Here is a 14,441-nt window from a genome sequence, read left to right as displayed (position 1 = left end):
GACATTAATGAAAAACCTTTCTAATTATTATTAATATAATAATTATTAATATTAATATTAATAACTAATAATACATATCATTATTATTATTTTCAGTTTTCAGTCACAGTTTGGTTAGGTTTAGGCAACAAAACTACTTTAGGTTTAGCAACAATATACATATGCTACATTAGACATACAGTATCTAATGTGTGCCTGGGTCATATAATGAGCATGCAGCCACCAATACCTTTTACAAGTCCTGACTTTGTAGTCAGATCACATTTCTAAGTCAACCTATCTTTCAGGGATGATGGGCGGTAACACACACACACACATACACACACACTTTTTGTCTGCTGCAGAAGAACAGATTGAGTGGGAGGAGTGACAGGCAGACTGCTGCTGATGTTAATGAGGGTCACATGAGGGTTTTCCCCCCCCATGTCTTCTTGACACTGTGGATCTGCGGGCTGACAGAGGAGGTGAAGATGGAAGAGGAGGAGGGGGACTCCCACTCAGAGATGAAGCACTTTTCTCTGCCGTGGCCTCTCCCCAGGGTCCGCTCCCTCAGTGACACCTCTGGATTTCGCTCCAGAGTGCTGTTCAGGCTCCGGGGATCCCGCTCAGGTAGGATAAACCACAAAAACAAACTACGAGTCCAATCTGTAACCTGATGCTGATGTTGTGCTCCTTTAATCAAATTCCTTTTCAGCTGAGACATCAGAACTGAACCACCTGTCTTTCCTTGCCAATATAAAATGTCTCTGGTTTCTTTTGGTGCAGCAAGTTGTACTAGTTGTTCTTGGCCAGACAGCATCTCTAATAAAACATCTGTGGCTTCCTGCTCTCCTACACAGAGATACGTCCTCTTCCTCTCACATTTTGCTCAGGATGCCCCTAATAATAACACACAAAATGTCTTTCTTTACTCAAAATGTACAGTGTTGTCTCTTTTGTTTCATGATTTATTCTTTATCAACACTGAATATCATGTAGTGAGCTCTTTTTTTTTCCTTCAAAAGAGACTTTAATATTGAAGTTCATCATCACAACAAGCAATAATTAATGAATTATTGCATAAATATTGACTCTTCTATTATGACACACCTACCTAAATCATCAGGCGCCGCACAAGTCCCACAATGGGTTGAATGGAGGAGGTGTGACAGGTGGATTTAAAATACTGGCATATCCAGCCACTGGTTTGTGAATATCAATAAAGGCGAAGGAACATTTCAAACAAATCCAAGGTTATTGAAAAGTTCTGATATAAAATCAAAGTGTACATACATTTGTACTCAATTTACACACCAGTGTATGTGTGAATTAGTTTTAACTCTAACATTAAGGTTTTTTTTCTGTAGGTTAAGTGTCAAAATGTTGTTAAAATAACCCTTTCACGGGCATTGTAAGACTTTGGCCACGGTGTTATGCATCCTCAGCGTCTTACTTAAATGTCACTGTCACCGTTTTGCTGCATGAGGCCTTGTACAGGCTTGTATATAGTTTCAGTGGTTAGAACCACTTCCTATCAGCACGTCTTCAGCGTTTAAGCCTCAAACTCAGCCTGCAGCGGTGCTCTCCACCCGACTAACACGCCTACTCTGACTTCTACTGCGGGCATGAAGTTTAGTAATATACTGCTTTTCCATCAGGGCCGTCTGGCTCTGCAGTCTGATTAGTTTATTATAACATTTCGGTGATACTCATATGTTAGAAGTTGCAGTTATCTTGCTGGTCTTCAGCTGCCACAGGAAGTGTTCTGTGTTTATGGTTAAAGTTGTAATTACAGGAAATGCTCATGAGTGGAGCAGTCAGGAAATTAGATGTCTGAAGTTGATTATGTCTGTTGTCTGTTTGGATCTTTGAGCTTCATGGTTCAAACTGTCGAAGAGTAACTTAGCTAAAGCTGAAAATGAAACGCTCTATGGATTGTTAGGTGCTTCATGAATAATCCTCACGCTATCCATTTTTTATCATAGTTTTATGTATGAATTGAAAGGACAATTTTAGATTTCACAATTTAAATTCATTCATTAAAAAAATCTGTTTACACAAATGTACACATTGTGCTGTATTGTTCAGTGAAAAGAACAGTTTGTAAATCAAGCAACAGGGGGAGCTAATTCACCATGTGCATTAAAATGGCACCTCACACAAGTGTAACGTGTAACCTGCATTTTTCACATCCATCCCACAGGGTGAAGCTTCAAAAGCAGCCAAATGGGGACAGAGTGAGAGCACGTAATCCTGCTGCTCGCTAAACTACAAATGTAAAAAACAGTATTTCTCTCTGAAAAAATAGTATAAGACTTACAGCACTCTTTTTTAAACTTAAGGGTGGAGTATGATGGGATATTTCTCTTGCCCAAAGAAAAATGCCCCAGTGGGAAACATTTCCAGCATTAATAGCTGAAGGGAGGGGCGTCTTTTTCATGTCCATGTAGTTTATTTCTATTTAACAAACTCTAAGAAAACATGAGACTAAAAATAATTGCAGCCCACAGGCTTGATAACAAATCAACAGTAAGTATTATTTCTTTATGTCCAAACATTTTTTTCTCAGGGATATGAATAGCTTGAACTCAATTCACAGATTAACTTTGACCTTTTAAAGCTTGCACGTTGACGTAAACCAATAAGCCCACTTGTAGCAGCAAATGTTAATGCTTTTTTCCTATCGCTTTTCTAATATAAGAATATGATACCTTAATGTGTGTCTCCATATAAACTCGAGCACTCACATGCATGCATTTGTGTATGTGTTTGTGAAAAACAAAATCAATTTGGGATAATGTGTAGGCTGAGATGCTCTTTGCTATCTGTTGTAAATAGCATGCTGTCCTCCGGATGGGCGCTGTATCGCTCTTGTAATTACACAGACAGAGACAAGAAGAAGAGAAGAGAGGGATGAAGACAAAAGAGGGTGGGGGAAAAAGGAGCAGAAACTGGAAGGATGGCCTATTGATCTATTAATACAAAAGAGAACAATAAGGGACAAAGAGAGAAGAGGGAAGAGAGTCAAAGAGGAATTACAGGAAGCAGGTTTTATGGAGAAGAGGAGGCAAAAAGGGTTGCAAGGACAGGATGATTAAGGAGGAGGAGAGGACAGATGAAAGGCTGAACAGAGGAAGAGGACAGCAGAGGAGTGTCAGCTTGCTGGTACACTCTGCGGGTACTCTGCTCAAAATAACATTGATTACAGACCCTTTTAGTCTGCAATAACTACTAGTTAAATGCACTGTGATGCAGAGAGCGGCCCTTCCCCCTTCACTGCCCACACACAGTCCATCCTCAGCCACTGTTGTAGCTGTTGTAACACCCACCGACAAACCCAAAAAGCTCTGGTTAAGGTGTAATTATTGAAGTAAACAGTTTTTCAGGTGAAATTTGCAGAAGCTTGGGATGAACAGACCTGTGCGTGGATGTTCTATGTAACTAATTTGGTTTGTCATCTGAATGATTGGAAACATTTTTAATTTCATACACAGCAAATAAATAATACAATTTAAGATTCCAACGGGTATCTGAACAAGATCAAGACTCTTCAGCGATGCTACCGGCTCTGTGAGGTTCTACTACACCTTAATGCTAACATCAGTATGATAATATGCTCAGTATGACGATGCTAATGTCTTGATGTTTAGCAGGTACAATGTTTACTATGTAACTTTTTCCTTAGCACTAAGTACAGCTGAGGCTGATGGGAATGTCATTAGTCTGTATTTAGTCAAAAAAAGCAAAGTATTGGATGATGTTTAAATGTTGGCCTGATGATGGCGCTAGAAAAGTTAAGGGATTACCCAAGGTATTACAAATCATCCCGAGGAGCAAATGAACACATAAACAAATGTCATGACAATCCAATCAGTAGTTGTAGTGACATTTCACTCAACTCAGCAAACGTGAACCTCTTTCAATCCATCTGGTAGCACATGAGATATTTCAGTCGGAACCTGACTTGACATCCCTAGATCCACGTCACTAGCGTGGCTATAAGTAACCATATTTAAAGGTTCAAAATCACATCTCTAATAATTCTCTCACATAACTGCCTTTAGCCTCTTTAGTTTGGCCGATTATACACAAAGTCTTCAGCAGCAGGAGGTCGAGGTGGATTGATGGCTCAACAAAACAACAGACTTTAACATGTGAAACCGTAGTTAGTTTCCTGTTTCCAACTGACATTTAACAATGGTTTATTTTAATCACTAACATTGTTGTCCCCTGACCTTAACCATGTGGTTATCGTTGTATAGCTTGTCGACCCAGGTCCCCTAGCACTAACCCTATCAGAGCAGGTGTTTGTGCCATAACTTAACCGACCCTTAACCACAGTGGTGTCAAGTCCTAAAGATGTATTTCCCTTTCAACAGTGATGTGTAACGGTTCTTCTAAACAGCAATTACAAACTGGTTCTATGATCTAATTTGGAGCGCCCGTTGCCCTGAAGCTACACCACATGATTATACTGGCAGCAGACAACAGGTGATTGTGATACATTAATTAAGGTGATTGCATGATGACACACACAGCTGTGTCTTCATTTGTGTCGTCTGGGCTCCCTTCAGTGCAGGCCGATATTTTAACAAAACAGACTTTCTTTCTTTGATTTCTCTCTCTTCTTATTACACTCTCGGTGTTGTATGTGATCGTGTCTGCCTGTTCTTTGGGTGGACTGTACGTGTTGTTCTCACATTTAACGGTGAGAAATAAGGGTCTTTTTAAACACCTTGTGAGGTACAGGCGCTTTCATTTTTTTTCCATCTACTGCATTTCTTTTGTGTTCGATCATGTGTGCGTGGGTGGGTGTTGCTGGAGTTGATAAGCCAGTTGTTTTTCTTCTCGCTCGCTGTGAGCAGTTTTGTTGGACTGCATCAAAAGTTAAAGTCTCACTTTCTCTCCCTCCATCTGTCTATCAGTAACTCAGTTACTTGCTGAGCCTTTAACTCTATTAATATTTGTCCACGTTACGCTGCACAGCCTCAAACAATGCTGTGTACATACAGTAAGTGTATGTGCCTAATGGAAATTTAATTAACGCTTACAAATGCTGGGTTAGTTATAAACAAAATCAGTGAAACAGAGAGACATTATGGACAAAAGCAGGAAACATAGGTTTGTAGGCTTTTGGATTTTTATACATAAGACAGTCGTGGAGAGGATGAGTTAAAGTGGAAAGTTAAAAAGGAAATGAAGAGGGAATAAAACAGGAAAACGAAAACATCTACAGTACAACAATGATAATGACAGCAGCTGCTGTCATCATTTGTGATACAAATGATATCACATTTGTGATACACATTCACAAATAGCAGTCTGGTGCTATAGCTGCGGGATCCAGCGTCAAACAGTTACTGGCATACAGATGACATATATACAGTGTTGAGTGTGTGTGTGATGTAAAAACACAAAGAAAATGACCATCTGTCTGCCTCTTCCTCCTGTGATTTCTTTATAGCTCTCCTGTCTATCTTAGAGTTTATATTGATTTATTTAGCGTGTGATTGCTACTGATGCTGGGTTTTTATGATTTATGGGTTTAATATCTAAATTGTTTTTATCATGGCACAGTCACTGTGGCACCATGGTCTTCAGGTGTGTTCTCCATTGTGGGTGGAGATACTCAGATGGGGGACGGTGTATTCTAATAAGCCTGCATGTGACACACGAAGGGGAGACAAATCTCAATGGCTTGTTGAAACACGTGTTTTCTGATCTTTGCGGCCCACTAAAAACGGACTGGGTTGTCTTATGTCACAGTTCTTGGGTTGGTATATGCACTCCAAACACTCTAGACACCTAAATGTATGTGCACAATTTTTCATGATATGCTGAATGAATTGGTCAGAAAAAGCGATAAGTCAGTTTATATCATCTTACATTTTTATTTTTTTGGTTTTTGGATGTTTTGTGTGACGTTTTTTTGTCTGAAATAAGGTTAAAACGACCTTAAAATGAATTAATGTTGAGTAGTTTACGGCAAGAAGCTGTAACATTCAAAAGAATCACTGTAGGCGGCCATGTCACAGCCAGTGAATCTGTACTTTGGACTTCCATATAACAAACATGTCTTCTGTTTACTCCTTTATATCGTATTGATAGTGTGAATTCTGCTCATATCTGCTAACTGCACTAAAAATATAAACGTGAAAGTGCAGCATTGAAAAGTAAACACACTAAACATACAGCACGCTACCTGTGTATTTGATGCATCTCCCTTCTATTTACCTTCTCTCTTTCTCTCCTGTCCTCTCCCCTACTCTCCTTATTTCCTACGTCACTGTGGGACATCAACAGAGGAGGGAAGACTGAGTAAGACTGGAGCCAGACAGCAGCCAGAGGAAGGAGGAAAAACTTGACAGGCAGGGAGATGGAGATAAACGCAGGAGGAGAAACACATATTGGAAAGGGAGAATGAGGAACTGAGATGGAAACAAACATTAACTTTTAATGCTCTTTATTAGAGAGAGGGGCGGCAGGAGGGAGTGAGGGAGTGATGAAGGGAGGAGGGGCGAGTGAGGAGCAGACAGTGGAGAGAGAGAGGAAGTAGACAGCGAGGGGAGAGAGAAAGGGAGGGGAGAGAGAATCGGAGAAGAAGGGAGACTGTGAGAAAGGGAGGAGGGGGAGTCAGTCGGGGGAGGGAGGGAGGCAGAGTGGTGGTGTGTCGGGAAGAGGCAAGGATCAATTCACACTGCTGATAATATTCCCTGGGTCAAGTCATGGAACATGACGGTGAGTTTTTCCTCTCAAATAATCAGCTGGATCTTTTTCTTTCTGCATGTGTTGACTTTCTGTGTCTGTTTAATGTAACACACGGCATTATGGACACAGAGACATTATTTCCACCACTTGCTCTTCACTTCCTGTCCTTGTTGGTTTGTCACCTGTTAGCTGCCGATTGCTTTAGGTGTACACACACACACACACACACACACACACACACACACACACACACACACACACTATAAATCCTCAGCCTGTATTATGTGAGTTATGAAGCAGCCTGCCTACCGTGTTTAATTTGAAGTTAGCTTCATAAAGTCTACTAGTTCAAATAAAAAGGGGGGCATTTAAGCGTCAGTCAGTGTTGCTAGCTTTGACTGTATGCAAAATGAGTGTCTGACTTTTGTCAGAGATCATTTGTTTGTCGGGTTGCTTCTTTGCCTTAAATCATGAATCTGAAATAAATCTGTTCCATATATCAATGACAACAACAACAGGGTCATGCATAATGTACAGGAACACTACTTTAAAGGCACTATAGTTATAACACTGTGTGCAATATTAATAAGAAGCTAATGCTGCAAGTAGAACAATTAATAACCTTAAGGTTGGCTATATCTTCACTTAACCAGGCTTCTGGTGTGCCGTGAGGGCCAGTTTTGCTGCTGATATGGTGATGAACACTTATGCGTAACTTTAAAAGCAATTATTGTCTTTTTGTAAGTCAGCCCCACAGTTGCGTTATATCATTGTAGTTTCTTATATGACAAAGAAAAAGCAATGGCAGTGAGTTTATTGTTAATATTTCTATAGAGGAAAGAAAAGGCCGATTCGAGGACGGCTTAACTGGTAGCCATCTTGGGTGCATGAGACTATTAGACTAAATGACAATGATACGTTGGTGCATTGGTTGGTGTCATACTCAGCTGGAGGAGGCAGGCTATATCGGGCCTATGTCATCTAATATAGTTTAATTACAGTTTGCAGAGGTTGTCACATCACAGCTTCTATTTCTTATTGAAGAAAGACAGACATTTAGGGCAGAGATAATGTTTAGATTCCGGTTGTTGTTTTTATTCTCTGTTGTTGTCTTGGGTAAGCTTTACAGCAATAAATCCACTTTAATCCTCGCTCCTTTGTGTGTGTGTGTGGGTGTGTTTGTCTGTCGTCCGGGAGCTGAATGGTTACATGACAAATTATTGCTGCTGTGTGTTTGTGAAACAGCATTTTGCAAGGCAAAGCAACATCTGTGAGTGTGCACACTTGCATATGCCTGTACTGTGATTTGTGTGTGTGTGTGTGTGTGTGTGTGTGAGAGTGTGTGGTTGATCATAATACTCTTCACTCTATTTTCTCAGCTCACTGTTGATCGTGTCATATTTTGTGTGAGTGTGTGTTCAGTAGACAATGTATTTGCATGTGGATATTTGACTTAAGTTATTTAGGCACTTTTCAGAAGTTCGCCTTCAGGGATCCCATTAGGTTTATATAACTAACCAACTTGGTTAGGTTTAGGAAAATAGCATGGTTTGGGTTAAACACTTCCGGCAGAAAACTCTGAAGGCAAACTTTTCCCATGTGCTTTATTTACAATTGCAGTCTGCACTAACTGGAGACACTGGACACTTTTGTCATGAATACAGTCCTCAACTCTCTGCACAACCACCTCCCGGGCGACTGAATTCACCCTGAAGGAAAATAAAGGATACACCTAACTTCAGTTGAACCAACAAATACTGTGTCAGTTTGTCACTGCATTTGACAGATATGTCATTTGATCTCTCTCACACATACTCATCTAATTTCATGTGAGACTTGCCCTGGTGCAACAACATACTTCTGGCTTAGTACCTTGTTTGACAGGTAGGTCTGTATGACTCTCTCAGATATCCTCATGTTAATATATTGATTTACTGAAATGGCTAAATGGCATGTTGTATCATTTTATCTCGGATGGTAAATGGTGGTTCTTGTTTACAGTTGTAAACATGGGATGAATGTGTGAAAAACCTGCTGCCTCAGACCTCTTGGGCCACAGACCTCAGTCCGTAAAAGCTAGCCGGACGTTTCCCAAAGCAGCAGCAACACTATCAACCAGTGGTGGTCCACTTTAAAAGCCATGTTGAGTCTCCATAAGAGTCACAAGGTCCTGACTAACAGCCACACGTCACAGGCAAACTTCACTGACGTTCTTAGCGCAGCTGTTTTTCCGATGTGACTCCAGTATATCTGTAGAGATAAATCTGTATAGATGGATTTAGACTGCTGTTTGTTTACGCTCCTCGCTCACTGTCCTCTTATGGCCTCGAGTCACACACTTCTAAAGCAGAGCCATGGCTTATTTATAATAAAATAGTGTCTGTGATCTGATGTTGCGATTATATTTTCTCTGTGCTGCGGCCATTATACTTTGGTTATTATTAAAGACCCCACACTACAGTATCAATCTTTCATCCATCTCTTTCTGTCCCTGTCTCTTTCTCTGTCTCTCTGGAGCTCGCTTTATCTTCAGCTCTCTGGCTGCCTGTCTGGCAGGATGTCAACTATTGATTCATACAGGCAACATTTTAGCAATGATGGCGGCTTATGGGTTGTGCCAAACAGAATGCAAAAAACAGGAGATCAGGTTTCAGAGGAGCTGGCTGGCATACATGAAGAGGAAGAGAAATGACAGTAGCCACTACGGTATCGCTGCAACCAAAGACTGTACAGTTAATGATATAAGGTAAAAAACAATGTAGATTACTTTAGATTATTATCAGCAGCCACAAGCATTGTAATTCCTGCACACAGATGAGCCAGTCAGGGATTCATATTTGGTGGCTGCACTGCAAAAACAGGAAGAATGTCAGACCTAAAATGTCACAGTTAAAGGCCCAGAAAACTTACAAATCTTACGTATTTATCTATAACATTCAATATTTATGACTTAATAAACAACAAGTGTTTGAATTCCATTATCTTGTTGCACTGTCTTCTTCTGCAATGGCTTAATGAGATCCAACTGGAGTATTAGCACCACCAACTGTTTTGTTGTTTGTATAAAAGTAAGGTATGGAAATTAGCATTAATTCACATTTTCTCTTGCAGATTTTGGTAGGAAACTACGGTAAGACGTTTTAAGAGTAATAAAGAAAGTTCATAATGCTGGAGCAAAATCTAATTGCATAAAACCACCACACTGTACACTGAGTACATAAAGCATAATCAGTGCATTTTATAGATCATGAACAATCCCAACAATGACAGTCTGACACATTTTGAAAATCCCATGTATTTGACAGACTATAATCTGGACGAATGAAGCTTCACAGTGCTACTATACGATGATATTTCACTGGTTGTGTACTGAGACCATTTAAGTAGAAAGAAGTAGTTCCTCTCTTGTATACCAGAGCCTGGTCCTTGCTGAGTCACACTTGACTGTTATGAGAGTTTGGTATAGACTGTTGTGGTACAGAGATGTCCTTAGCTCTTGAAAGGTTAGCTACTCCCCGGTGTAACTTCACACACTTAAACCAGTTTGTATTTATGCATGTAAGGGAAATGTGCAACCGTACGATAGGCAACTTGTTATGAAAGTGCTCCTTTCTCTTTTAGACAATCACTGAATGGTCATGAATGCAAAAAACACTTTTGCAAAATGGCCCAAATGACAATGACACACATACATGCGCGTATATCCCCTGTCCTTTTGGCTTTGACAATACTATGAGGCCGGCAGTACCTCAGTTTAATGAATAAATCAAGGGGACGGGAGAGAGTAGCACTTAAACAATTATTGCCCCCTTGTTCCGCTGAGGCTACTACTTAATATTTGATGACTCCTTTCCTTTCTTCTGGCCCTCCTCCTCCTCCTCCTCCTCCTCTGCTGTCTTTACTTTTGCTGTTCCGGTCATTGAAAAGGTCAGCCCTCCTCAGTTGATCTCTGTTATTTAGTGTCAGGACGAACAGGACTCGGCTTCTAAAAAGTGTCACTTTGACAAACAAATTCCAATACTTAAAGCGGGTGTCCTCTTGACTTTGAGTATTTCCCCAAAGATCTCCAGTTTGGATATTGTATTCTTGCACAGATTTACAGTAAAAGCATCAGATTGATCTAAACTCAATCCAGAGGGAGCTTTTCCCTGAGTTTTGTTTGATCAGTAATTGAAACAGAGGAATTAAGAGATTGAAGCAGTAGTAGCCAGAAGGGTTAATAGTAAGTTTGTGACCAGAAGTTCCCAAAGAAAAAATACGATATCTTTCTATCTTTGAGTTTTCTGTTGAAAGGCTTTGACTTTCTTGACCCCTATCTCTCTCTCTCTGTACATCTCTTTCACACGTTCATTTAACACAGACAGAAAATAAAAGGAGATGAGACTACAATGTTATAACAACAAAATTGGGTTGTGTCTACCCTACAATTAGCGAAACTCTCGCGAAAAGTTTGACATTGAACTTGAATGGTTAAAGTTAGGATAGGTGGTCGAAAGCGAAAGTTTTAGCAATTTGTTTCTAGAAAACGAACACACCTGCAGGAGATGAAACAGAACGCATACAACATACAATAAAAATATGTGAAAATATATGCGAAAAAACCCATTAGGCTGACATAAAACTCAATGAAGGCATATCATTAAACTTGAAGCACATCCAACTGAATCATCAATCAACCATTGAGAATTTAGCAACTCGATGGCATGAAAGACAAAATAATTTCTCACCTTGTTAGACCTGGTGATCTGATTCTCAACGCCACAGTATTTTCCACTGCCCTTTAACACACGTGTAGCCTCCAACACATTCAGTATGCGTCATTGCTACCTCAAGGTTAATGACATTACCTCCCATTCAATACTAATGCAGTCACTTTCCTCCTGTGAACTTTACTAAGTACTTCCATCCTCCACCTCGTCACTGACTTCCATCTTATTTGCTAACAACAGTCCTGTAAGACTGCGGCCGTCATGGCAGCTGCCAGGTGTGAATGTGTATATGGATTATTGAATACAAACAAACGTGGATGTGAAGCATTTGCAAAGGCTCTCAAGCTGCTGTCAGATATCGTGATTCCAGTACATTAGCCTGTACTCAAGGTATTTATATTTAATGTCAGTGTCAGGTGTAGGACTTTGAGAATCACATCAAGATGAGAAGATTTGAATCAGCCAATCTATTGATGAGCAGATGAGCCAGGTGAATATATTGCATAAGAGGTGGTGAATGAGACTGTGCAAGTACTTTAACAACTTTGGTCTGCACACACTGCTGCAGGAGACAAATGCACTGCTTCGTTTTGATCTCCCCATTTTCCCCCTGTGAACTTCCCAAATTGGTTTTGTTTAGAGTTCGCTGATGGTTTTATTTGTCCTGTTGCAGCAATCCACAGCAAGAATGTTCTCTCTCACTGTATGTGATTATTTACACGCCAACTCTGTTTGGGGCTTCTTATGCTTTAATGACTGAGGGGAGAAAAGGAGGGGTGTCCAACAGAGACATGGAGAAGCAAAGAGTTAATGGCAAATCATCTTTAGTCGTTTGAGTTGTGTTGAAACACTAGATGGCAGTCTTGTCCTTACATTGTGTGTGTGTGTGTGTGTGTGTTTGTTTTACCTTTCTTGTGGGGACATAAGTCTGACACAGTCACATTGTGGGGACTGGCCTTCCTTTTGAGGACAACATGCAAGTCTCAATATGTAAATCATTACATTTATGTGTGATGACATGATTTAAGGTAAGGTTGGGTTAAGTTTAAGGTTAAGGTTAAGGTGGGTTAGGTCTAAGTTATGGTTAGGGTAAGGGTAACTCCTCAGGAAATGAATGCAAGTCAATGAAATGTCCCCAGAAGTTATGGAAACCCAACTGCGTGTTTATAAGTGTGTGTGTGTGTGTGTTTGTGCATTGATGTCTGACCACCCAATTTGGTCAAGCTCGGTTCTGAAGGACCTCAACTGACACTGTGACAGATAAAGCTCTCTCTCTCTCTCTCACACACACACATTACACTCTAGTCGACTCCCATATTGAGAGTCTGGGGCAGGAGAGTTTGGCTTGGTTTGCCTCAGTGAGAAGTGGTGAGAGCTTGAGTGTAACATTAAACAGATATTATTTCTCTGTCGTACAATCAAAGGATTTAAAGTCTGTCCTCACCAACCTTGACAGATTTCAGCCTTTGCTTCCCTTTGACCTACTCAAAGCTGGATTCAGGGTTCACTGTCATCTCCTTCTTTTCAAAATAAATCCCCCCCCCCCCCCATGGTAGAGCTCGGATTGTATTGATCCTCATTTGGAGCCCGAGACGCTGTCCAGACCCTCAGCTGATTTATTCATCGTGGACTGTGAGCTTAACTTATCGTGCCACACTGGGTTTGTCAATTCTGATCCCACAGATATCTTTAAATGTTTCATTTTAAAGCCTATTTTTTTTGTCTATGAAGCTACAGTTACCACAGTGGCACTGAAACTAAAACGAATACACTTCTTCTTGATTTCTCTCTTCGTCTTCTTCATTTCCCTCTTCTTCTTCTTCTTCTTCTTCTTCTTCTTCATCTTCATCTTCTTCTTCTTCTTTACCCATAAAAAGGCTTTGGGACATTACATCAAAGAATCATATGATAATACAAAAAAAGTCACATAGATATAGGGTTTGAAAAGAGAAATATAATACAAAGTATCCTTCAATAAAACATAGATCAGGAGAATTTAAAGAAAGCTGCTTTCATTGGTCGTATATGATAATTAACTATCTTTAGGCAATTTGACGTCATCATCTTGGCCTTTAGGAATTGGTGACGGGCAAATTGCACCTTGTACTGAAAATATATCAACCAAACGATTAATTGATTAAATATTGAATTGTTTCAGCATTACGTCATACCTACTAACAACCATCATCTCACCATCCCTTCGTATCTGTCCCAGCTTGAAGGGATGAGCATTGAGGTCTATTTGTGTATATATGTGGTATCCAGACATTTGCAGGTCTGCACCACAAGCTGTAGTCTATCTGCACACACACAAACTTATATTTGCTCTTTAAAAGCTATTAAATGAATTTGTAAAGGTGAAAGAAAGTACTCACATCCTTAGCTAATGTATAAGTACCAATATAACAATGTAAAAATACTTCATTATAATTAAAAATCCTACTTAAGTTAAAATACAGGAGTTATCAGCAAAACGTATGTATTGTTTGCTGAAAAATGTCTGCTGTCACTGATCTATTATTACTAACAGTTAGACAAAGTGACACTGAAACCAAAAACTTCCTCTTTCATTCTTTCTTTTCAGTTCTTTAAAATGGCATTACTATATCTTAGATTTCATATACGCTTACATCAATGTACAAGCAGCCCTTTAACCTTGTTGCTGGCTGAAATGGAGCTACTTTATCCACTTTATTTATAGTTAGGTCATTTCGTCCGGTGGTTTCTAACCCAGGGTTCAGTCCCTCCTAAAGGTCACCATATACATTTGAGGGGTCGTGAGATGATTAATGGGAGAAGCAAAGAAGAAAAACAAAGTTCAATTATTTTAAATATTCTCTTATCTTTGCTTTTTTTAAATATAAATAATGGCTGATTTGACCTTTTTTGGGGCCTCAAACTGTTATTTAAATGAAACCATCTGAGAAGTTTAAAGGGGTTAATCACTCTGGGTGTGTTATATATATATATATATATAAATATATATATATATATAAAAATATATATATATATAAATATATATATATAAATATATATAAATATATA

At 39.6% G+C, this 14,441-nt stretch overlaps 1 protein-coding gene across 3 annotated transcripts in view; it reads left to right on the top strand.

Moving 5' to 3' along the window:
- The first annotated feature begins 444 nt into the window (after positions 1–444).
- phactr2 (phosphatase and actin regulator 2) overlaps positions 445–14,441 on the top strand; it is a 37,830-nt gene continuing 23,833 nt past the window's right edge. For 2 of the 3 annotated variants that reach the window (XM_031876975.1, XM_031876945.1), the window contains exon 1: positions 445–609. In XM_031876975.1, coding sequence (XP_031732835.1) covers positions 471–609 — 139 coding nt within the window. In that variant the 5' untranslated portion in view covers positions 445–470. Of the gene's footprint in view, positions 610–6,602; positions 6,718–14,441 lie in introns of those variants that run through there. The other variant, XM_031876965.1, reaches the window with a different exon arrangement.

This window comes from Anarrhichthys ocellatus, unplaced genomic scaffold (genome assembly GCF_004355925.1).
Source record: "Anarrhichthys ocellatus isolate YVR2014 unplaced genomic scaffold, GSC_Weel_1.0 scaffold3, whole genome shotgun sequence".
Taxonomy (NCBI): Eukaryota; Metazoa; Chordata; class Actinopteri; order Perciformes; family Anarhichadidae; genus Anarrhichthys; species Anarrhichthys ocellatus.
Note: the sequence above shows the minus strand (reverse complement) of the source record. Positions and strands in the feature narration are given on the sequence as shown.